At 45.4% G+C, this 27,470-nt stretch overlaps 1 protein-coding gene across 1 annotated transcript; it reads right to left on the minus strand.

Moving 5' to 3' along the window:
* LOC139375687 (metal transporter CNNM4-like) lies at positions 1-27,468 on the minus strand. The gene is made up of 12 exons (XM_071117495.1): positions 27,058-27,468; positions 26,852-26,954; positions 25,709-26,707; positions 21,585-21,728; positions 20,043-20,183; positions 19,029-19,198; positions 18,785-18,884; positions 18,123-18,271; positions 6,883-7,114; positions 6,135-6,467; positions 878-976; positions 1-178 (listed from the first exon to the last, which is right to left on the minus strand). The coding sequence occupies exons 1-12, from the start codon at positions 27,451-27,453 to the stop codon at positions 156-158; spliced, it is 2,889 nt and encodes a 962-aa protein (XP_070973596.1). The 5' UTR covers positions 27,454-27,468; the 3' UTR covers positions 1-155.
* Between the last annotated feature and the right edge of the window lie 2 nt (positions 27,469-27,470).

Consider the following 27,470-nt stretch of genomic DNA (forward strand, 5'->3'; position numbering starts at 1 on the left):
AAGTATTCTATGATAAGTATTCTATGATAAGGACAGTTCCCTTAAAAAACTGTCGGATGGTAGAATACAGACATTTTCGTCTTCTCTGTTGACAAAACAAAATATTTCTAATATGGCTCAGGTCTAGACATGCTATTTCCCTCTTTTGTTCCTCTTCATCTACTTTCTTCTTCTTCCCCTGTAGAGATGGGTGGATGAAAGGTAACTCAACAGAAATATACAGCAAAGTACATCAATTCATTCAAGTCATAATGTTTCAATAGTCTGTTACCCAGACAACTCAAAGGAGAGCGCATCCAGGGTTAGGGGGTTGGGTCTGGGGAGTGGACAGAGGTTATACAGGGTTAGGGGTTGGGTCTGGGGAGTGGACAGAGGTTATACAGGGTTAGGGGTTGGGTCTGGGGAGTGGACAGAGGTTATACAGGGTTAGGGTCTGGGGAGTGGACAGAGGTTATACAGGGTCTGGGGAGTGGACAGAGGTTATACAGGGTTAGGGGAGTGGACAGAGGTTATACAGGGTCTGGGGAGTGGGTCTGGGGCGTGGACAGAGGTTATACAGGGTCTGGGAAGTGGACAGAGGTTATACAGGGTTAGGGGAGTGGACAGAGGTTATACAGGGTCTGGGGAGTGGACAGAGGTTATACAGGGTCTGGGGAGTGGACAGAGGTTATCCAGGGTCTGGGGAGTGGACAGAGGTTATACAGGGTTAGGGGTTGGGTCTGGGGAGTGGACAGTTCAGAGAAAGGTCTTGAGCTTCTGGATGTCTAAGTACTACAGTGTGATCCCAACTAAACGTCTACCCCAGTACCCATTGGGTAGAAGACTGGGAGGAAGGGAAAAGAGAGAGAGACAGTTTATTATCTGTGCTAGATCTTACCTGTTGTCTCTTCTCTCTGGCTTTGTGCTGGGTGGTCAACGATGACTGCTCCATGCCTTCCTCCACCTTCTTCTCCCATCAAAGAACTCCTCTTGTTACCTGGAAGGGTAGGACACAGTGTCAATCTCTGCACATGACACATAATATTTTGATATTCTTTTACTAAAAACAAATTTGTCATTCAGAGACCCATGAGCTCTTTCGTCTTTAAACAATACATGCCAGGCCTCCCGGGTGGTGCAGTGGTCTAACGTACTGCGTGCCACCAGAGAGTCTGGGTTCGCGCCCAGGCTCTGTCGTAACCGGCCTCGACCGGGAGGTCCGTGGGGCGACGCACAATTGGCCTAGCGTCGTCCGGGTTGGTGAGGGTTTGGCCGGTAGGGATATCCTTGTCTCATCGCGCACTAGTGACTCCTGTGGCGGGCCGGGCGCAGTGCACGCTGACCAGGTCGCCAGGTGCACGGTGTTTCCTCCGACACATTGGTGTGGCTGGCGTCCGGGTTGGATGCGCGCTGTGTTAAGAAGCAGTGCGGCTTGGTTGGGTTGTGTTTCAGAGGATGCATGGCTCTCGACCTTCGTCTCTCCCGAGCCCGTACGGGAGTTGTAGCGATTAGACAAGATAGTAACTACTAACAATTGGATACCACGAAATTGGGGAGAAAAAGGGGGTAAAAATGTAAATTAAATAAAACAATTACATGCCAGACTCTCTGGAGGAAAGTGTGTGACGCAGCGAAAGATAAAACACAAAGTTCTGTTGCTATGATACGCCTGCTGTCACTATAGTCTGGCACCTAAAACCCTCAAACTTATACAGATGCACAATTGAGAGCATCCTGTCGGGCTGTATCACATCGCCTGGTATGGCAACCCCCGCAACCGCAAGGCTCTCCAGGGGGTGGTGCTGTCTGCCCAACGCATCACCGGGGGCAAACTACCTGCCCTCCAGGACACCTACAGCACTCGATGTGACAGGAAGACCAAAAAGATCATCAAGGATAACAACCACCCGAGCCACTGCCTGTTCACCAAGCTATCATCCAGAAGGCGAGGTCAGTACAGGTGCATCAAAGCTGGGACCGAGAGACTGAAAAACAACTTCTATCTCAAGGCCATCAGACTGTTAAACAACCATGACTATGCAGCTTCCACCTGGTTACATAACCCTGCACCTTAGAGGCTGCTGCCCCATATAAATAGATTTTAAATCACTGGCCACTTAATAATGGAACACTAGTCACTTTAATAATGTTTTCATGTTTTCAGAGTAGAGGAGAGGGAGAGGTGTAGAGTAGAGGACAGAGAGAGAGGTGTAGAGTAAAGAGAGAGAGGTGTAGAGTAAAGAGAGAGGTGTAGAGTAGAGGAGAGAGAGAGAGGTGTAGAGTAGAGGAGAGAGAGAGAAGTGTAGATTAGAGGAGAGAGAGAGAGGTAGAGGAGAGAGAGGTGTAGAGTAGAGGACAGAGAGAGAGGTGTAGAGTAGAGGAGAGAGAGAGGTAGAGGAGAGAGAGAGGTGTAGAGTAGAGGACAGAGAGAGAGGTGTAGAGTAGAGGACAGAGAGAGAGAGAGATGTAGAGGAGAGGAGAGGAGAGAGAGAGAGAGAGAGGTGTAGAGTAGAGGAGAGTGAGAGAGGTGTAGAGGAGAGGAGAGAGAGAGAGGTGTAGAGTAGAGGAGAGAGAGAGAGGTGTAGAGTAGAGGAGAGAGAGAGGTGTAGAGTAGAGGGCAGAGAGAGAGAGAGGTGTAGAGTAGAGAGAGAGAGATAGGTGTAGAGTAGAGGAGAGAGAGAGAGGTGTAGAGTAGAGTAAAGAGAGAGGTGTAGAATAGAGGACAGAGAGAGAGGTGTAGAGGAGAGGAGAGAGAGAAGGGTGTAGAGTAGAGGACAGAGAGAGAGGTGTAGAGTAGAGGAGAGAGAGAGCGGTGTAGAGGAGAGAGAGGTGTAGAGGAGAGTAAATAGAGAGAGAAGTGTAGAGTAGAGGACAGAGAGAGGTGTAGAGTAGAGGAGAGAGAGAGAGAGGTGTAGAGTAGAGGAGAGAGAGAGGTGTAGAGTAGAGGACAGAGAGAGAGGTGTAGAGTAGAGGAGAGAGAGAGAGGTGTACAGTAGAGGACAGAGAGAGAGAGGTGTAGAGTAGAGGGCAGAGAGAGAGAGAGGTGTAGAGTAGAGGACAGAGAGAGAGGTGTAGAGTAGAGGAGAGAGAGAGGTGTAGAGTAGAGGGCAGAGAGAGAGAGGTGTAGAGTAGAGGAGAGAGGTGTAGAGTAAAGAGAGAGAGGTGTAGAGGAGAAGAGAGAGAGAGAAGGGTGTAGAGTAGAGGACAGAGAGAGAGGTGTAGAGTAGAGGAGAGAGAGAGGTGTAGAGTAGAGGACAGAGAGAGAGGTGTAGAGTAGAGGAGAGAGAGAGGTGTAGAGTAGAGGAGAGAGAGAGAGGTGTAGAGTAGAGGAGAGAGAGGTGTAGAGTAGAGGAGAGAGAGAGGTGTAGAGTAGAGGAGAGAGAGAGAGGTGTAGAGTAGAGTAAAGAGAGAGGTGTAGAGTAGAGGACAGAGAGAGAGGTGTAGAGGAGAGGAGAGAGAGAAGGGTGTAGAGTAGAGGACAGTGAGAGAGGTGTAGAGTAGAGGAGAGAGAGGTGTAGAGTAGAGGAGAGAGAGAGGTGTAGAGTAGAGGAGAGAGAGAGAGAGAGGTGTAGAGTAGAGGAGCGAGAGAGGTGTAGAGTAAAGAGAGAGGTGTAGAGTAGAGGAGAGAGAGAGGTGTAGAGTAAAGAGAGAGGTGTAGAGTAGAGGAAAGAGAGAGAGAGGTGTAGAGTAGAGGAGAGAGAGAGAGGTGTAGAGTAGAGGAGAGAGAGAGAGAGGTGTAGAGTAGAGGAGAGAGAGAGGTGTAGAGTAAATAGAGAGGTGTAGAGTAGAGGACAGAGAGAGAGGTGTAGAGTAGAGGAGAGAGAGAGAGGTGTAGAGTAGAGGAGAGAGAGAGGTGTGGAGTAGAGGAGAGAGAGAGGTGTAGAGTAAAGAGAGAGAGGTGTAGAGTAGAGGACAGAGAGAGAAGTGTAGAGTAGAGGAAAGAGAGAGAGGTATAGAGGAGAGAGAGGTGTAGAGGAGAGTAAAGAGAGAGAGAGGTGTAGAGTAGAGGACAGAGAGAGAGGTGTAGAGTAGAGGACAGAGAGAGAGGTGTAGAGTAGAGGACAGAGAGAGAGGTGTAGAGTAGAGGAGAGAGAGGTGTAGAGTAGAGGAGAGAGAGGTGTAGAGTAGAGGAGAGAGGTGTAGAGTAGAGGAGAGAGAGAGAGGTGTAGAGTAGAGGACAGAGAGAGAGGTGTAGAGTAGAGGACAGAGAGAGAGGTGTAGAGTAGAGGACAGAGAGAGAGGTGTAGAGTAGAGGAGAGGAGGGGTGTAGAGTAAAGAGAGAGAGAGGTGTAGAGTAGAGGACAAAGAGAGAGGTGTAGATTAGAGGACAGAGAGAGAGGTGTAGAGGAGAGGAGAGAGAGAGAAGGGTGTAGAGTAGGGGACAGAGAGATAGGTGTAGAGTAGAGGAGAGATAGGTGTAGAGTAGAGGAGAGAGAGAGGTGTAGAGTAGAGGAGAGAGAGAGAGAGAGGTGTAGAGTAGAGGAGAGAGAGAGGTGTAGAGTAAAGAGAGAGATGTAGAGTAAAGAGAGAGGTGTAGAGTAGAGGACAGAGAGAGAATGTCCAAACTCACCAAAAGGACATGTTGTATCTCTGATATGTGTACAGCTTTATGAGCTGGAAAGGCCTGTTTTCACTATTTGTTTTTCATTTGTGTCCTTTATCATTTTAAGCGAACAGCCTCCATTGAAAATGTTGGCATCCCCTTGGGTACTAAGCCAGTAATACCATATATCCTGGTCTGAGAGGAGGACGGTATGACGAAATGAACATCTGCATACGGCCAACTCTACTAGAGGGTGTTAGCACTCATGTACAGTTGAAGTTGGAAGTTGAGTCATTAAAACTCCTTTTTCAACCACTCCACACATTTCTTTTAACAAACTGTAGTTTTGGCAAGTCAGATAGGACATCTACTTTGTGCATGAGTCATTTTTCTAACAATTGTTTACAGACAGATTATTTCACTTATAATTCACTGTATCACAATTCCAGTGGGTCAGAAGTTTACATGCACTAAGTTGACTGTGCCTTTCAACAGCTTGGAAAATAAAATGATGTCATGGCTTTAGAAGCTTCTGATAGGCTAATTGACATAATTTGAGTCAATTGGAAGTGTACCTGTGGATATATTTCAAGGTCTACCTTCAAGCTCAGTGCCTCTTTGCTTGACATCATGGGAATATCAAAAGAAATCAGCCTCAGAAATCAGACCTCAGAAAACTAATTGTAACCACCACAAGTCTGGTTCATCCTTGGGAGCAATTTCCAAACGTCTGAAGGTACCACGTTCATCTGTACAAACAATAGTACAAGTATAAACACCATGGGACCACGCAGCCGCCATGCCGCTCAGGAAAGAGACGCATTCTGTCTCCTAGAGATGAACGCACTTTGGTGCGAAAAGTACAAATCAATCCCAGAACAACAGCAAAGGACCTTGTGAAGATGCTGGAGGAAACGGGTACAAAAGTATCTATATCCACAGTAAAACGAGTCCTATATCGACATAACCTGAAAGGCTGTTCAGCAACATCTCATGACATCAGTCAGGAAGTTAAAGCTTGGTCGCAAATGGGTCTTCCAAATGGACAATGACCCCAAGCATACTTTCAAAGTTGTGGCAAATTGGCTTAAGGACAACAAAGTGAAGGTATTGGAGTGTCCATCATAAGACCCTGACCTCAATCCTGTAGAAAATGTGTGGGCAGAACTGACAAAGCGTGTGTGAGCAAGGAGGCCTACAAACCTGACTCAGTTAAACCAGCTCTGTCAGGAGGAATGGGCCAAAATTCACCCAAATTATTGTGGGAAGCTTGTGGAACGCTACCCGGAATGTTTGACCCAAGTTAAGCAATTTAAAGGCAATGCTACCAAATACTAATTGAGTGTATGTAAACTTCTATCCCACTGGGAATGTGATGACAGAAATAAAAGCTGAAATAAATAATTATCTCGCTATTATTCTGACATTTTACATTCTTAAATTAAAGTGGTGATCCTAACTGTCAGGAATTGTGAAAAACTGAGTTTAAATGTATTTGGCTAAAGTGTATGTAAACTTCCGACTTCAACTGTATATAACAGCTATAGAAGCTTACAACTCACACTCACGGCTTGTAAGCTGTGAGTGTGTAATATAACACAGGTCTCCTCACCATTCCCTTCTTGGCTTTCCAGTTGGTATTTCAGCCGGTCTTCTTGCCTGTCTTCCAGCTGGTCTTCTGGACATTCTACCTGCTGGTCTTCTGGACATTCTACTAGCCATTTTCCCGGATGGCCTTCCAGACAATCTGTCAGACGGTCTTCTGGACGGTCCCCCGGACAGTCTTTTGTTCGATCTTCCGGGAGGACTTCCGGTTCCTTCTCTGGTGGCTCCTCTGGTTGGTCTTCCTGACAGTCTTCCGGTCGGTCCTCTCGGATGTAGGGAATGTCATCCATCTGTAGAAACACTGAGTCACTGGGGCTCCTCTGTCCATCTGACTTACTGCCTGGAGAGGGAGACATAGTGAGAATCAGGACAGAGGCTGCATCTCAGTGAAGTGGTAACCCGTTTTCAGTCTCCAAATCCCCCCCCCCCTTGTCCCCTTGTTCCAACCCCTTCTGTGCATAGAAGTGATCTATCTTCAGATATAAGATTTCTCAAATGACCTATTAGCTGCAAACAGTGAGGTATTGAGCATGAGGGAAGCAGCTAGAGATGGTTATCATGCTGGACACGTCTGCATCATGATCGATTCCCTCCATGGTTTAACTCAATAACAGAGAGGACAGACCACCAATTCAATGAGAGGTCTCTCTCACACACACACACACACAGACACACACACACACACACACACACACACACACGCACACACACACACACACACACACACACACACACACACACACCACACCACTTACGGACTATGCGACTCCTTTCATTGAGCTGTGAGGTGAGCGGTCCAGTGTTGTCCTCTGTGTGCGTGTGTCGTTCCAGGACAGGTTGCAGGTGAGTGTATGTGTGTGTCAGGGGCAGGGCGATGCTGTGGGAGCGGGCCTCAGGGAGGGTGGGTCTCCCCTCAGGATCGGGGGTCTGGGGTACACTGTCCATAAGACTGGCTGTTAGTGCATTCTGGTAGTGGTTCCTCGAGATCTAGGAGACAGGAACACAGTCCACAAATACAATATCAACACATCATCATCACACTCCACAAATACAGTATCAACACATCATCATCACACTCCACAAATACAGTATCAACACATCATCCTCACACAGAGATGGCCGCCTCGCTTCGCGTTCCTAGGAAACTATGCAGTTTTTTGTTTTTTTACGTGTTATTTCTTACATTAGTACCCCAGGTCATCTTAGGTTTCATTACATACAGTCGAGAAGAACTACTGAATATAAGATCAGCATCAACTCACCATCAGTACGACCAAGAATATGTTTTTCGCGACGCGGATCCTGTGTTCTGCCTTACAAACAGGACAACGGAGTGGATCCTATGCAGCGACCCAAAAAAACGACTCCGAAAGAGAGGGAAACGAGGCGGTCTTCTGGTCAGACTCCGGAGACGGGCACAGCGCGCACCACTCCCTAGCATTCTTCTTGCCAATGTCCAGTCTCTTGACAACAAGGTTGATGAAATCCGAGCAAGGGTAGCATTCCAGAGGGACATCAGAGACTGTAACGTTCTTTGCTTCACGGAAACGTGGCTTACTGGAGAGACGCTATCCGAAGCGGTGCAGCCAACAGGTTTCTCCACGCATCGCGCAGACAGGAAAAAACATCTTTCTGGTAAAAAGAGGGGCGGGGGCGTATGCCTTATGACTAACGTGACATGGTGCGATGAAAGAAACATACAGGAACTCAAATCCTTCTGTTCACCTGATTTAGAATTCCTCACAATCAAATGTAGACCGCATTATCTACCAAGAGAATTCTCTTCGATTATAATCACAGCCGTATATATCCCCCCCCAAGCAGACACATCGATGGCTCTGAACGAACTTTATTTAACTCTCTGCAAACTGGAAACAACTTATCCGGAGGCTGCATTCATTGTAGCTGGGGATTTTAACAAGGCTAATCTGAAAACAAGACTCCCCAAATTTTATCAGCATATCGATTGCGCAACCAGGGGAGGAAAGACCTTGGACCATTGTTACTCTAACTTCCGCGACGCATATAAGGCCCTGCCCCGCCCCCCTTTCGGAAAAGCTGACCACGACTCCATTTTGTTGATCCCTGCCTACAGACAGAAACTAAAACAAGAGGCTCCCACGCTGAGGTCTGTCCAACGCTGGTCCGACCAAGCTGACTCCACACTCCAAGACTGCTTCCATCACGTGGACTGGGAGATGTTTCGTATTGCGTCAGATAACAACATTGACGAATACGCTGATTCGGTGTGCGAGTTCATTAGAACGTGCGTTGAAGATGTCGTTCCCATAGCAACGATTAAAACATTCCCTAACCAGAAACCGTGGATTGATGGCAGCATTCGTGTGAAACTGAAAGCGCGAACCACTGCTTTTAATCAGGGCAAGGTGTCTGGTAACATGACCGAATACAAACAGTGCAGCTATTCCCTCCGCAAGGCTATCAAACAAGCTAAGCGCCAGTACAGAGACAAAGTAGAATCTCAATTCAACGGCTCAGACACAAGAGGCATGTGGCAGGGTCTACAGTCAATCACGGACTACAGGAAGAAACCCAGCCCAGTCACGGACCAGGATGTCTTGCTCCCAGGCAGACTAAATAACTTTTTTGCCCGCTTTGAGGACAATACAGTGCCACTGACACGGCCTGCAACGAAAACATGCGGTCTCTCCTTCACTGCAGCCGAGGTGAGTAAGACATTTAAACGTGTTAACCCTCGCAAGGCTGCAGGCCCAGATGGCATCCCCAGCCGCGCCCTCAGAGCATGCGCAGACCAGCTGGCCGGTGTGTTTACGGACATATTCAATCAATCCCTATACCAGTCTGCTGTTCCCACATGCTTCAAGAGGGCCACCATTGTTCCTGTTCCCAAGAAAGCTAAGGTAACTGAGCTAAATGACTACCGCCCCGTAGCACTCACATCCGTCATCATGAAGTGCTTTGAGAGACTAGTCAAGGACCATATCACCTCCACCCTACCTGACACCCTAGACCCACTCCAATTTGCTTACCGCCCAAATAGGTCCACAGACGATGCAATCTCAACCACACTGCACACTGCCCTAACCCATCTGGACAAGAGGAATACCTATGTGAGAATGCTGTTCATCGACTACAGCTCGGCATTCAACACCATAGTACCCTCCAAGCTCGTCATCAAGCTCGAGACCCTGGGTCTCGACCCCGCCCTGTGCAACTGGGTACTGGACTTCCTGACGGGCCGCCCCCAGGTGGTGAGGGTAGGCAACAACATCTCCTCCCCGCTGATCCTCAACACTGGGGCCCCACAAGGTTGCGTTCTGAGCCCTCTCCTGTACTCCCTGTTCACCCACGACTGCGTGGCCACGCACGCCTCCAACTCAATCATCAAGTTTGCGGACGACACAACAGTGGTAGGCTTGATTACCAACAACGATGAGACGGCCTACAGGGAGGAGGTGAGGGCCCTCGGAGTGTGGTGTCAGGAAAACAACCTCACACTCAACGTCAACAAAACTAAGGAGATGATTGTGGACTTCAGGAAACAGCAGAGGGAACACCCCCCTATCCACATCGATGGAACAGTAGTGGAGAGGGTAGCAAGTTTTAAGTTCCTCGGCATACACATCACAGACAAACTGAATTGGTCCACTCACACAGACAGCATCGTGAAGAAGGCGCAGCAGCGCCTCTTCAACCTCAGGAGGCTGAAGAAATTCGGCTTGTCACCAAAAGCACTCACAAACTTCTACAGATGCACAATCGAGAGCATCCTGGCGGGCTGTATCACCGCCTGGTATGGCAACTGCACCGCCCTCAACCGTAAGGCTCTCCAGAGGGTAGTGAGGTCTGCACAACGCATCACCGGGGGCAAACTACCTGCCCTCCAGGACACCTACACCACCCGATGTCACAGGAAGGCCATAAAGATCATCAAGGACATCAACCACCCGAGCCACTGCCTGTTCACCCCGCTATCATCCAGAAGGCGAGGTCAGTACAGGTGCATCAAAGCTGGGACCGAGAGACTGAAAAACAGCTTCTATCTCAAGGCCATCAGACTGTTAAACAGCCACCACTAACACTGAGTGGCTGCTGCCAACACACTGACACTGACTCAACTCCAGCCACTTTAATAATGGGAATTGATGGGAAATGATGTAAATATATCACTAGCCACTTTAAACAATGCTACCTTATATAAATGTTACTTACCCTACATTATTCATCTCATATGCATACGTATATACTGTACTCTATATCATCGACGGTATCCTTATGTAATACATGTATCACTAGCCACTTTATACTATACTATGCCACTTTGTTTACATACTCATCTCATTTGTACATACTGTACCCGATACCATCTACTGTATCTTGCCTATGCTGCTCTGTACCATCACTCATTCATATATCCTTATGTACATATTCTTTATCCCCTTACACTGTGTACAAGACAGTAGTTTTGGAATTGTTAGTTAGATTACTTGTTATTACTGCATTGTCGGAACTAGAAGCACAAGCATTTCGCTACACTCGCATTAACATCTGCTAACCATGTGTATGTGACAAATAAAATTTGATTTGATTTGACACTCCACAAATACAATATCAACACATCATCATCACACTCCACAAATACAGTATCAACACATCATCATCACACTCCACAAATACAGTATCAACACATCATCATCACACTCCACAAATACAATATCAACACATCATCATCACACTCCACAAATACAGTATCAACACATCATCATCACACTCCACAAATACAGTATCAACACATCATCATCACACTCCACAAATACAATATCAACACATCATCATCACACTCCACAAATACAGTATTAACACATCATCATCAACACACTCCACAAATACAGTATCAACACATCATCATCAACACACTCCACAAATACAGTATTAACACATCATCATCAACACATCATCATCATCACACTCCACAAATACAGTATTAACACATCATCATCAACACATCATCATCATCACACTCCACAAATACAGTATCAACACATCATCATCACACTCCACAAATACAATATCAACACATCATCATTACACTCCACAAATACAGTATTAACACATCATCATCAACACACTCCACAAATACAGTATCAACACATCATCATCAACACACTCCACAAATACAGTATTAACACATCATCATCAACACATCATCATCATCACACTCCACAAATACAGTATTAACACATCATCATCAACACATCATCATCATCACACTCCACAAATACAGTATTAACACATCATCATCAACACATCATCATCAACACACTCCACAAATACAGTATCAACACATCATCATCACACTCTACAAATGCAGTATTAACACATCATCATCATCACACTCCACAAATACAGTATTAACACATCATCATCAACACATCATCATCATCACACTCCACAAATACAGTATTAACACATCATCATCAACACACTCCACAAATACAGTATCAACACATCATCATCACACTCCACAAATACAGTATCAACACATCATCATCACACTCCACAAATACAATATCAACACATCATCATCACACTCCACAAATACAGTATCAACACATCATCATCACACTCCACAAATACAGTATCAACACATCATCATCACACTCCACAAATACAATATCAACACATCATCATCACACTCCACAAATACAGTATCAACACATCATCATCACACTCCACAAATACAGTATCAACACATCATCATCACACTCCACAAATACAATATCAACACATCATCATCACACTCCACAAATACAGTATTAACACATCATCATCAACACACTCCACAAATACAGTATCAACACATCATCATCAACACACTCCACAAATACAGTATTAACACATCATCATCAACACATCATCATCATCACACTCCACAAATACAGTATTAACACATCATCATCAACACATCATCATCATCACACTCCACAAATACAGTATCAACACATCATCATCACACTCCACAAATACAATATCAACACATCATCATTACACTCCACAAATACAGTATTAACACATCATCATCAACACACTCCACAAATACAGTATCAACACATCATCATCAACACACTCCACAAATACAGTATTAACACATCATCATCAACACATCATCAAAATCACACTCCACAAATACAGTATTAACACATCATCATCAACACATCATCATCATCACACTCCACAAATACAGTATTAACACATCATCATCAACACATCATCATCAACACACTCCACAAATACAGTATCAACACATCATCATCACACTCCACAAATGCAGTATTAACACATCATCATCATCACACTCCACAAATACAGTATTAACACATCATCATCAACACATCATCATCATCACACTCCACAAATACAGTATTAACACATCATCATCAACACATCATCATCAACACACTCCACAAATACAGTATCAACACATCATCATCACACTCCACAAATACAATATCAACACATCATCATCAACACACTCCACAAATACAGTATTAACACATCATCATCAACACACTCCACAAATACAGTATTAACACATCATCATCAACACACTCCACAAATACAGTATTAATAGATTATCATCAACACATCATCATCAACACACTCCACAAATACAATATCAACACATCATCATCACACTCCACAAATACAGTATGAACACATCATCATCAACACACTCCACAAATACAATATCAACACATCATCATCACACTCCACAAATACAGTATCAACACATCATCATCAACACACTCCACAAATACAGTATCAACACATCATCATCATCACACTCCACAAATACAGTATCAACACATCATCAACACACACCACAAATACAGTATCAACACATCATCAACACACACCACAAATACAGTATCAACACATCATCATCACACTCCACAAATACAGTATCAACACATCATCATCATCACACTCCACAAATGCAGTATTAACACATCATCATCATCACACTCCACAAATACAGTATCAACACATCATCATCAACACATCATCATCAACACACTCCACAAATACAGTATCAACACATCATCATCAACACATCATCATCAACACACTCCACAAATACAGTATTAACACATTATCATCAACACATCATCATCAACACATCATCTTCATCACACTCCACAAATACAGTATTAACACATCATCATCAACACACTCCACAAATACAGTATCAACACATCATCATCAACACACTCCACAAATACAGTATTAACACATCATCATCAACACATCATCATCATCACACTCCACAAATACAGTATTAACACATCATCATCAACACATCATCATCATCACACTCCACAAATACAGTATTAACACATCATCATCAACACATCATCATCAACACACTCCACAAATACAGTATCAACACATCATCATCACACTCCACAAATGCAGTATTAACACATCATCATCATCACACTCCACAAATACAGTATTAACACATCATCATCAACACATCATCATCATCACACTCCACAAATACAGTATTAACACATCATCATCAACACATCATCATCAACACACTCCACAAATACAGTATCAACACATCATCATCACACTCCACAAATACAATATCAACACATCATCATCAACACACTCCACAAATACAGTATTAACACATCATCATCAACACACTCCACAAATACAGTATTAACACATCATCATCAACACACTCCACAAATACAGTATTAATAGATTATCATCAACACATCATCATCAACACACTCCACAAATACAATATCAACACATCATCATCACACTCCACAAATACAGTATGAACACATCATCATCAACACACTCCACAAATACAATATCAACACATCATCATCACACTCCACAAATACAGTATCAACACATCATCATCAACACACTCCACAAATACAGTATCAACACATCATCATCATCACACTCCACAAATACAGTATCAACACATCATCAACACACACCACAAATACAGTATCAACACATCATCAACACACACCACAAATACAGTATCAACACATCATCATCACACTCCACAAATACAGTATCAACACATCATCATCATCACACTCCACAAATGCAGTATTAACACATCATCATCATCACACTCCACAAATACAGTATCAACACATCATCATCAACACATCATCATCAACACACTCCACAAATACAGTATCAACACATCATCATCAACACATCATCATCAACACACTCCACAAATACAGTATTAACACATTATCATCAACACATCATCATCAACACATCATCTTCATCACACTCCACAAATACAGTATTAACACATTATCATCAACACACTCCACAAATACAGTATTAACACATCATCATCAACACACTCCACAAATACAGTATTAACACATCATCATCAACACATCATCATCATCACACTCCACAAATACAGTATTAACACATCATCATCAACACATCATCATCATCACACTCCACAAATACAGTATTAACACATCATCATCAACACATCATCATCAACACACTCCACAAATACAGTATCAACACATCATCATCACACTCCACAAATGCAGTATTAACACATCATCATCATCACACTCCACAAATACAGTATTAACACATCATCATCAACACATCATCATCATCACACTCCACAAATACAGTATTAACACATCATCATCAACACATCATCATCAACACACTCCACAAATACAGTATCAACACATCATCATCACACTCCACAAATACAATATCAACACATCATCATCAACACACTCCACAAATACAGTATTAACACATCATCATCAACACACTCCACAAATACAGTATTAACACATCATCATCAACACACTCCACAAATACAGTATTAATAGATTATCATCAACACATCATCATCAACACACTCCACAAATACAATATCAACACATCATCATCACACTCCACAAATACAGTATGAACACATCATCATCAACACACTCCACAAATACAATATCAACACATCATCATCACACTCCACAAATACAGTATCAACACATCATCATCAACACACTCCACAAATACAGTATCAACACATCATCATCATCACACTCCACAAATACAGTATCAACACATCATCAACACACACCACAAATACAGTATCAACACATCATCAACACACACCACAAATACAGTATCAACACATCATCATCACACTCCACAAATGCAGTATTAACACATCATCATCATCACACTCCACAAATACAGTATCAACACATCATCATCAACACATCATCATCAACACACTCCACAAATACAGTATCAACACATCATCATCAACACATCATCATCAACACACTCCACAAATACAGTATTAACACATTATCATCAACACATCATCATCAACACATCATCTTCATCACACTCCACAAATACAGTATTAACACATTATCATCAACACACTCCACAAATACAGTATTAACATATCATCATCAACACACTCCACAAATACAGTATTAATAGATTATCATCAACACACTCCCACAAATACAGTATCAACACATCATCAACACATCATCATCAACACACTCCACAAATACAGAATTAACACATCATCATCACACTCCACAAATACAGTATCAACACATCATCATCAACACACTCCACAAATACAGAATTAACACATCATCATCAACACACAATATAAACTAATATAAGCAAATGTCTATATATAGACACACACACACCACCAAGCTGTTTCTCTATGTAGATGCTACGTTTGTGTGTGTGTGTGTGTGTGTGTGAGTGTGTGTGTGTGTGTGTGCGTGCTAGTGATCTTTCTTTCTCAAACTATATTTATGACCTGGGGGAGGGGTGAGGGAGTGTGTGTGTTCTCAGGATGTACATCCATCACGTTAAGTCTAAATTATTCATACTGAAAATGGAGGTCATTTATCCCCAATGATTAAAGTTAAACTAAGAGAGATTAAAAGGAAAACGAGGGAAGGAGGGAGAGAGGGAAGGAAGGATAGAGGGAGAGGGAGAGAGGATGTGTCTGTGTTTAGTCAAAATCAGGGATTAAGACATTTTAAAGGGAAATTAAAATGAGAAGCAGTATGGTTCTGGGTAGTTAGAAGTTTAGGTCTATTTTAAGTGTTGTGCGTGCACGTCAGTGGTGGTCTCTAATGGTGGTGGTCTCTACTCTAATTTTCCCTATACCCATCATGAGGTTGCTACAACCTAGCCTACCCATGAAAGTTTACAATGTAGGTACGCACAGGTCGAGAGATAGATTTGAGTAATCAATGTGACAGAGTGACACATTCAATACCGCCTTGCACACTCTTGCCTCTAGCATCTAGCTGATGTAATCATTAGTCGAATGGTTGCAAACGAGAGTTTCTATTGGACAAATTCAGGTATGTTCATCCCCATTTCGTTCCATTTGCTTCTGTTTAGAAATGTTTTTCAACAGAATCGGCGGAATGAATACACCCCTGATCACCCGCAAACACAGATAACTTTCATAGCAGCCACATACAAACAGCATGATCACTTTGCTCATTGTATAATTCCTTCTCGCATTTACTCGCGCTTCTCCTCTCCCCTTTTCCCATTGCTTGTGGACTCCATTGTACAACACCACAGCTGTCTGTGACCTGGCGAAAACCCCTTTCCAAGCCAAACCTTTATACCATAACCGCTAACCACTACACAGCCTACATATTTGTCGAGTAATGTTGAGTAGTCAACATAGCTACTAGAACTAACGCATTAGTAAACCCGCTACAATCATGCAGTACAGTGTAAAGCTAGCAGTTTAGCAGTTACACCCGTAGGCCCTGGTGGCAATACTTTTATAAAACCAAAGGCTTACCTTGCCTTGGAAGGGTTCCAGTGTTGGATAGCCATAGCCAGCTAGCTAACATAGCATCCCTCTGTTATAGCCAGATAGCTAACATAGCATCCCTCTGTTATAGCCAGATAGCTAACATAGCATCCCTCTGTTATAGCCAGCTAGCTAACATAGCATCCCTCTGTTATAGCCAGCTAGCTAACATAGCATCCCTCTGTTATAGCCAGCTAGCTAACATAGCATCCCTCTGTTATAGCAGCTAGCTAACATAGCATCCCTCTGTTATAGCCAGCTAACTAACATAGCATCCCTCTGTTATAGCCAGATAGCTAACATAGCATCCCTCTGTTATAGCCAGATAGCTAACATAGCATCCCTCTGTTATAGCCAGCTAGCTAACATAGCATCCCTCTGTTATAGCCAGCTAGCTAATATAGCATCCCTCTGTTATAGCCAGATAGCTAACATAGCATCCCTCTGTTATAGCCAGCTAGCTAACATAGCATCCCTCTGTTATAGCCAGCTAGCTAACATAGCATCCCTCTGTTATAGCCAGATAGCTAACATAGCATCCCTCTGTTTGAGCCGGGTTTTTGAGTAGGCTAAACTAGCGAGCTTCATTCTCTAACTAAGTAAGTGAAAGCTAAAAAAAAAAATGCTATGAAAAATAGCTAGCACTGTCTCTCTCTTGCTTCTCCTTCATTTTTGAAGAGATTAATTTATTAAAAACTGTTCAACTATTGTCTTTCTCTGAGTCAACTACTCACCACATTTCATGCACTGCAGTGCTAGCTAGCTGTAGCTTATGCTTTCGGAACTAAATTCACTCTCTGATGCTTTGATTTGGTGGACAACATGTCAGTTCATGCTGCAAGAGCTCTGATAGGTTGGAGGACGTCCTCTGGAAGTTGTCATAATTACTATGGAAGTCTATGGAAGGTGGTGAGAAGTCAGTGTACCCGGAGGAGAATGGAAACTAGCTGTCCTCCGGCTACACCATGGTGCTACCCTACAGGGTGCTGTTGAGGCTACTGTAGACCTTCATTACAAAACTGTGTGTTTCAATTATATGGTCACATGAATATATTTAGTGTAGTTTTGTGGATGTTGCAGGTGTGTGTGGGTGTGTGTTACCTTTATAATCTGTAGGTCAGTGAGTTGTCTGACAGAGAAGTCAGGTAGGTAGACTCCTCCCCCTCCTATACTCAGCTGACCCACACTGCCTCCTGATAGGACAGAGTCTGACTGGTTCAACCCACTGCTACCAGAACCAAACCTGTTGACTGGAGATGAGTTGATTAGATTCTGTCCCTTTTTTTTCTCTCACTCACTCTCCTCTTTGTCTTTCTGTATCTCTCTTGCTCTCTATTTGACAAGAACAAACACATGCATGTTCACACACACACACACACACACACACACACACACACACACACACACACACACACACACACACACACACACACACACACACACACACACACACACACACAGACACACACAGACACACACACACACACACACACACACCACACACCACACACTGGGCTGGCCCTTTTGTGTCTGCTTACCAGTGTAAACTGGGTGTTATATAACCCAGGTCAGGACATGTCTTTCTATAGAACCATTTTCTTAAACAGCTTTAATCACTGCAGTTACATAGTTTCCACTGCAGTTACATAGTTTCACTGCAGGTACATATTTTCCACTGCAGCCATCTTACCCCATGGATTCCAGGGAAATGGACAGTGGATTTAAATCCCATTGTGTGTTGTTGGGGCCGGGAGTGTATTTACCTATGGACAATGGTGGTATGAGGGCTGGCATTCCATAATAGGAGAAAGCTCCGTTCTCAAAACGAAGAGCCTCCTTACCAATCTCCACCTCAACTTTACCCTGCAATGACATAACACACAGACAGACTATTAAACAGCAAAGTTGTCATAGATTTCCAAACTTTGGTAAAATTCTGGTTGTTTTGCAACCCTAGGTGTATCTGTAGAACCAAGACAGTGTAGTATCAGTGTGTATGGTGTGTACCTGTAAAATCAGGACAAAGTAGTCGACAGGTTTGTTCCTCATATACAGGAAGTGCTGTGGTGCTCCTTTGTTCTTCCTGTCAAACTTAAGTTCCTGAACGACACTGGGGTGTTTGATTAGACAAAGGAGAATCTTCTCTGAGAGATGACATGGCTTGAAGGGCTCCACTTCTACACACACACACACACACACACACACACACACACACACAGAGAGAGAGACGGAGAGAGAGAGACAGACAGAGACAGAGACAGAAAGAGAGAGAAAAAGAAGAAAGATTGAGAGAGTAGAAAAAGAGAAGTGTAAACACACACACATCCATCCATCCACACACACACACACACACACACACACACACACACACACACACACACACACACACACACACACACACACACACACACACACACACACACACACACACACACACACACACATCCACCCATACATACACACACACACATCCATCCACCCATACACACACACACACACACACACATCCATCCACCCATACACACACACACCACACACACACACACACACACACACACACACACACACACACACACACACACACACACACACACACACACACACACATCCACCCATACATACACACACACACATCCATCCACCCACACACACACACACACACATCCATCCACCCATACACACACACACACACACACACACACACACACACACACACACACACACACACACACACACACACACACACACACACACACACACATCCATCCACCCATACACACACACACACACACACATCCATCCACCCAACCATACACACACACACACATCCATCCACCCATACACACACACACACACACACATCCATCCACCCAACCATACACACACACACACATCCATCCACCCATACACACACACACACACACACATCCATCCACCCATACACACACACACACACACACATCCATCCACCCAACCATACACACACACACACATCCATCCACCCATACACAGAGGTCCTACCTGTGGCCAGGAAACGGTGTGTAGCTAGCAGCAGTTGAGGAGATATCTTCACCTTCATCTCATTCTCTGACATTTTAAAGATAGAGAAGTCGTGTTGCTTCCTCTCATGGTGAGACACACGCCTCTTAGTCCTTTTATCAGCTAGGGAACAATCAATTAATCAATTAACCAATCAATCCATCCATCACCAAAACGTTTGTTTGTCTCTCTCTTTGTCAGACACACACACACACACACACACACACACACACACACACACACACACACACACACACACACACACACGCACACTGCAGAGGGAGCGTTAAGCCCCGATTAAGCCAGTGGTAATTATTTATGGGATAAGTTAATTACTTCTGATTAATTATGCATCAGATCACATTATGGGAGCAGCGGGGGGGGGGGGGGGGGGGGGGGGGGGGTTAAGGGGCGATCAATAGCTTAGAGGGTGATAGGAAGAGAGAGAGCGAGAGAGAGCGAAAAATGCACTATATATACAAAGTATATGGACACTCCTTCAAATGAGGGAATCTGGCTATTTCAGCCACATCAGTTGCTGACAGGTGTATAAAATCTAACACACAGCCATGAAATCTCCATAGACAACAGACATTGGCAGTAGAATGGCCTTAATGAAGAGCTCAGTGACTTTCAACGTGCCACCGTCACAGGATGCCACCTTTCCAACAAGTCAGTCCGTCAACTTTCTACCCTGCAAGAGCTGCCCAGGTCAACTGTAACTGCTGTTATTGGGAAGTGGAAACGTCTAGGAGCAACAACGGCTCAGCCGCGAAGTGGTAGGCCACACAAGCTCACAGAACGGAAGAGCCGAGTGCTGCAACGCGTAGCATGTAAAAATCGTCTGTCCTCGGTTGCAACACTCACTACCTAGTTCCAAACTGCCTCTGGAAGCAACGTCAGCACAATAACTGTTCGTCGGGAGCTTCATGAAATGGGTTTCCATGGCTGAGCAGCAGCACACAAGCCTACGATCACCATGCACAATGCCAAGTGTTGGGTGGAGTGAAGTAAAGATCGCCGCCATTGGACTGGAGCAGTGGAAACACGTTCTCTGGAGTGATGAATCACGCTTCACCATCTGGCAGTCCGACGGGCGAATCTGGTTTTGGCGGATGCCAGGAGAACGCTACCTGCCCGAATGCATAGTGCCAACTGTAATGTTTGGTGGAGGAGGAATAATGGTCTGGGGCTGTTTTTCATGGTCCGGGCCCCTTAGTTCCAGTGAAGGGAAATCTTAACGTTACAGCATATTCTAGACGATTCTGTGCGTCTAACTTTGTGGCAACAGTTTGCGGAACAGTTTGGGGAAGGCTCTTTCCTGTTTCAGCCGACTGCAAGCCAGGCCTAGTGGGAAGTGGAAAGTCTTCCCAGAAGAGTAGAGGCTGTTATAACAGCAAAGGGGGGACCAACTCCATATTAATGCCCATGATTTTGGAATGAGATGTTGGACAAGCAGGTGTCCACATACTTTTGGTCATGCAGTGTATCTATAAAGAGAGAAGGAAGAGTTGTTATACATACTGTAGAGGTCTGTCTCGTCCACAATCTCAGACTTGATGATTTCTTCGATAACGTCCTCCAAAGTAACAATTCCCAGGACCTCATAAAAGGGGTCCCCCTCCCCCTCACTGTTCACCCTGTGGACTATAGCCAGGTGGGATTTACCTGGGAGAGAGATTAGGAGGAGAAAAATAGGGAGGGGGGAAGGGAGGGAGGGAGGGAGGGAGCGGGGAAGGAGGGGGGAGGAGTGAGAGGTTATAGAAATCAGCATTTACTTTCCGTGATTATGCTGTTATCAAAGCAGATTAAAAATCAACACCATCCAGGAGATTCTTACTGAAAGTAGCCGTTAAACCAGTGATTGATTCTCTCCCCAGATGAAATGAGTCATATTTCTGTGTTAGTATTACTGACAACTGGCCAGATCCCAAAGGAAAATACACTCAGTGCCAACTCTGTGTGGTTTCTTTCCATGGCATGTGAAAAATGTCATCATTTTTACAGTTTCATTTGAGTAATTTAGCAGATGCTCTTATCCAGAGTGACTTACAGGAGCAATTAGGTTTAGGTGCCTTGCTCAAGGGCACATCAAAAGATGTTTCACCTAGTCGGCTTGGGGATTCAAACCAGCAGCCTTTCGGTTACTGGCCAAACGCTTAACAGCTAGGCTACCTGCTTACATTTCATGTAAGACTCCTCACCTCCCAACTCCCTCCTAACCCCCTTGCCTTCCTGAATCAGCCTCCATCACAGGGGGGAGAGGGGGAAGGGGAGAGGAGGAGAGGGGGAGAAGGGGAGGAGAAGGGGAGAGGGGGAGAGGGGGAGAAGGGGAGGAGAGGAGAGGGGGAGAGGGGGAGAGGGGGAGGGCAGAGGAGAGGAGAGGAGCAGATGGGGAGAGGGGAGAGGGGGAGAGGAGGAGAGGAGGAGAGGAGGAGAGGGGGAGGACAGGAGAGGAGGAGAGGAGAGCGTGCGATGTGTTGGTTGTCAAGTGTTTCTCTGCGTGTGCTCACTGCTCATTGTCTGTCTGCATTGGATTTGGAATTGTGTTTAATAACCTGCCCAGGGACTGTGGTTGTAAATGAGCTATATGGCTAAAACCGGCACTTTTAATAAAACATTGATTAATGTGCACTGTCCCTGTAAAAATACAAATAATCTGAAACTCAAACGTAATATATAATGAGTGTACAAAAAAATGTGGAACAAATGCTCTTTCCATGACATAGAATGACCAGGTGGACTCAGGTGAAAGCCATGATCCCTTATTGATGTCACTTGTTAAATCCACTTCAATCAGTGTAGATGAAGGAGAGGAGACAGGTTAAAGAAGGATGTTTAAGCCTTGAGACAGTTGAGACATGGATTGTGTGCGTACAGTGGGCCATTCAGAGGGTGTATGGACAAGACAAGAAACGGGGAATGGTAGTAGGTGCCAGGCGCACCGGTTTGAGTAAAGAACTGCAACAGTGCTGGGTTTTTCACACTCAACAGTTTCCTGTTTGCACCAAGAATGGTCTACCACCCAAAGGACATCCAGCCAACTTGACTCAACTTTGTGAAGCATTGGAGTCAACATGGGCCAGCATCCCTGCTCTCCTCAGACGCTCTTACAGACAATAGAACATATCTGCCAGTGAACTGATCCTCTGGCAACCAGCAGCAGGGGCAACCCAGTAATCATGTGTGTGGACCAGCTTAAATGTGACACCGGCCTGGAGGAAGAGGAGAGTGCGTCTGCAGTGGTGGACAGAAAGCTCTGGAAGTTCCACTTCTACTGCCGTCGACCACAGACAACCAGATGATGATGAATGTGATGAACATACATTTCATTGAAACTGTGACTGTTACTTTGAGTCACTCCACAAAAATAATGTTGATTGAATAAGGCCCTCTTATCCAACTAATTTCCATAATTACCATCTCTGAGCCCTCACGGACAAGCCAACCGTGTCAATCTGAATAGCATATGAAAGAAGCCCTAGTCCTTTTAAATAAGCTCTCGTCCTAGTGGACACTGCTGTCTCCATCCCAAAGCCTCCAGTGTGATTCCTGCTAACTGTCAGAGCACATGAAATCTACTTATGTTTACCATGCAACACACAGGAGAGAAACCATGCCTGTTCATGTCATCCACTCAACAATCTACATTATTTTTATATAGCTGCTAAGAATGTACTGAGTATAAACACAAACCCTTCACACACACGCACGCACACACGCACGCACGCACGCACACACACACACACACACACACACACACACACACACACACACACACACACACACACACACACACACACACACACACACACACCTGCGCATTCCCCTGGCTGACGGCTGAACACGATGATTCATACTCTGGTTGTCATGGTAATTAGAAGAGATTATTCCAGCCTCCAGCTTCCTTCAACATTCTTACATGGATGGAGACACTAAGGACCGTTTACAGTCACTTTGTGACGTCTCTTCTGGTAGCCTAGCAGTTAGAACACTAGGGCAAGTAACTGAAAGGTCGCTGGTTTGAATACCCGAGCCGACAAGGTGAAAAATCTGTCAATGTGCCCTTCAGCAAGGCACTTAACCCTAATTTGCTCCAGGGGCGACATTCTTCTATGGCTGACCCTGTAAAACAACATGCACTGCACCTATATTATTATACATTTTTATAGCTTCAAGGAAGTTGTTTAATGGATTATGAATATGGATAATAACTTTCTGTGACATACAGCAGCCTATACCATCACCTCCACTTGGACCTGCTGAGCCTGTGTCATTTTATATGACTGACTTTCCAGAGCATAACTGGATTTATATACACCCTGGATTCTCTGCTTTTCAGGACGAGGGAAGTGCTGTAATGGAACGGGTAAAGGCTAACTTGAACACTGCATTTATCTATAGATCACTTCTGTCAAACCGGCCAGCACCTGCTGAACAATATCATTGTTTTTTCTCATAGACCATGTGATACAGCGTGGAGGTGACTGAATGGCAGTAATCATGTGATTTATAAACGGTGCGCTCATTAGTCTGTGTGCTCTGATTGGTAACATGTATGTATTTTCTTACAAAATGGTGGTGCATTTCCTACATATTCACCTGATTTTGCATTACATTTTTTCTCTCTACAACAGTGTATACTGAGCTCAGGTGTGAGTGGGATCTACCTGGCCCAGGGGCGGACTGGGACCAGAAATCTGCCTTGGAGAAAATGTTTTCCTTGAGGCCCCCACATCGGCCCATTTTTTGTTTTATCCCCATTATTATCCAGATAATGATAATTTTGCACACAAAAAAAACATTTGACAGGCCCACTGGCCCAAAAATGGACCAGCCTGAAATGCCAGATGGTCCGTCCGCCCCTAGCCCGACTTGAAATGCCAGATGGCCTGTCTGCACCTAGCCGGTCTGAAATGCCAGATGGCCTGTCTGCCCCTAGCCGGTCTGAAATGCCAGATGGCCCGTCCGCCCCTGGCCCAACTTGAAATGCCAGATGGCCCGTCCGCCCCTAGCCCGGTCTGAAATGCCAGATGGCCCGTCTGCCCCTAGCCGGTCTGAAATGCCAGAGGGCCCGTCTGCCCCTAGCCGGTCTGAAATGCCAGATGGCCCGTCTGCACCTAGCCGGTCTGAAATTCCAGATGGCCCGTCCGCCCCTAGCCGGTCTGAAATGCCAGATGGCCTGTCTGCCCCTAGCCGGTCTGAAATGCCAGAGGGCCCGTCTGCCCCTAGCCGGTCTGAAATGCCAGATGGCCCGTCTGCACCTAGCCGGTCTGAAATGCCAGATGGCCTGTCTGCCCCTAGCCGGTCTGAAATTCCAGATGGCCCATCTGCCCCTAGCCAGGTCTGAAATGCCAGGTGGCCCATCCGCCCCTAGCCCGGTCTGAAATGCCGGATGGCCCATCCGCCCCTAGCCCGGTCTGAAATGCCAGGTGGCCCGTCCGCCCCTAGCCCGGTCTGAAATGCCAGATGGCCCGTCCGCCCCTAGCCCGGTTCTGAAATGCCAGATGGCCCGTCTGCCCCTAGCCGGTCTGAAATGCCGGATGGCCCGTCCGCCCCTAGCCCGGTCTGAAATGCCAGATGGCCCGTCTGCCCCTAGCCGGTCTGAAATGCCGGATGGCCCGTCCGCCCCTAGCCCGTCCTATTACCTCTCTTGAACTCCTCCAGCATCACATCCAGTTTGGTGTCTCTGAACACACAGTGCATGGGGTGTTTGTAGAACTGGGTGATGGTCTTCAGCGGGGTGCAGTCATCCGGGTCCACAAACGCCAGGTCTTTGACGAACAGGATATCAACGATGTTGGACCTGTCGTTCTCATAGACCGGGATTCGGGTGAACCCACTCTGCATGACGTCAGACATAGTACAGAAGTCTAGAACAGCATCTGAAGAGAGCATATAACAGTCCGCCAGAGGGGTGTGAACTTGTTCTACGGTCTTGGTGCGTAACTCCAGGGCGCCCTGGATGATGTTGAGTTCCTCTTTGACCAGGTCGTGGTAGGGGTCTGTGACGCGCAGCATGGCCACCAGTTTCTCTCTGGTGTAGAAGTTACTGATCTCCTGGTGAAGCATGATGTCTAGGAGCTTGGAGATGGGGTAGGAGATGGGGAAGGAGACCAGCATTAGAAGCCGGGTGGCCCAGATGGTTTTGGAGGCGATGGCTAGGCTGTGTCTGGACGCCACGGAGTGAGGCAGGATCTCTCCTATGAAGAATATCCCGAAAGTGCAGGTAGCAAGGGAGGTGGGAGTCATCCCTATAATCTGGCACATCCACACCACGAAACAGGTGTTGGTCAGCACGTTTCCCAGTACCACAGTACATAGGATGTAGTTGCCATGTTTACGCACGGATTCGATCTTGTGTGCGTATTTTTGTTCCTTCTCGGTGCCGCTGTTTTGGAGAACGCGGAGCTCGACGGGATCCATGGCTAGCATACTGATGTTCAGCCCGCTGCAGAGCGCAGAGAGCCCCAGTAGCATCAACGACACCCCCAACTGGAGCCACACATCCGCATGCGGGGGTCGCTCCACCACGGCTAGCCAGAAGTCTCTGGTGCTGAAATGCTCCCACTTCACCCCGTCAAACGCGCACATGGAGTAGTATTTTATCCGCTCATCTTTGCGCAGGTCTTTGGCGAGCAGCTCCACTATAGAATCAGAATCAAATTCCAAGAAGGTCATCATCAGACAAAAGAAAAACGCACAATAACATGTAAGATTATTATTATTTTTTAAATGTAATCTGAGATTGAACAACGATAAAAACGTAACTATAGACTAAATAAACGGACCTAGAACAGAGTTGTGGCTGGACGCAGACCTGAAGGAACCCAGGAGCTCGATGTCAGAACTCCGAGCATGCTCGTCCACGCACGGGTTCTGTTTGGGAGGGACCTAAATTCAAATTGATATTTTATCACGATATTTAGGTTATTTCATAAAAACTATTTAATACATAGCTTTAATGGTAAATGGTCAATACACTCAATAAACTGACCAGTCTCTCCCCCTCTCCTCGCTTTCGCTCTCCACCTGGTTCTTCTATGAAGGCGATCCATGGTGCGGCAGCGGCAGCTTCTGGTCTCCTACTCCCAGAGTGGTTGTTGGCTCTCTGTGTAACCGAGGATGCTGCGTAGTAAACCCGCAGCATGAAGCGCGTACCCCCTGTCGCCTGGAGCAGCCCGTCCTGCACTGACAGCTCCCCGGATTTAGTGTCCTCTGGGCGGACGCCAAGCAATCCCTTCGCCTGGGCTGGGAGAAAGAAGAGGAGGATGATAAGGGTGAAGAGGTGAAACGACAGCTGGCGGTAGGGATGAGGTGAGATGCGATGAGGTGAGGAGGAAGCTACCGCAGCATCAGCAGCCATCATGCTGAATAAACTACAGAGGGACATTGGCGGAGGTTGGGTCA

This window comes from Oncorhynchus clarkii, chromosome 20 (assembly GCF_045791955.1).
Source record: "Oncorhynchus clarkii lewisi isolate Uvic-CL-2024 chromosome 20, UVic_Ocla_1.0, whole genome shotgun sequence".
NCBI lineage: Eukaryota > Metazoa > Chordata > Actinopteri > Salmoniformes > Salmonidae > Oncorhynchus > Oncorhynchus clarkii.

What these genes read in the sequence shown, in the direction of transcription:
- LOC139375687 (XM_071117495.1), bottom strand. Translation starts at nt 27,453, where the DNA reads ATGTCCCTCTGTAGTTTATTCAGCATGATGGCTGCTGATGCTGCGGTA. An exon ending in GCTGGAGGAGTTCAAGAGAG is followed by an intron (nt 21,729 to 25,708) that starts GTAATAGGACGG and finishes TCTCTCTCCCAG; the next exon opens with GTAAATCCCACCTGGCTATA. An exon ending in CATACCACCATTGTCCATAG is followed by an intron (nt 18,272 to 18,784) that starts GTAAATACACTC and finishes ACTCATCTCCAG; the next exon opens with TCAACAGGTTTGGTTCTGGT.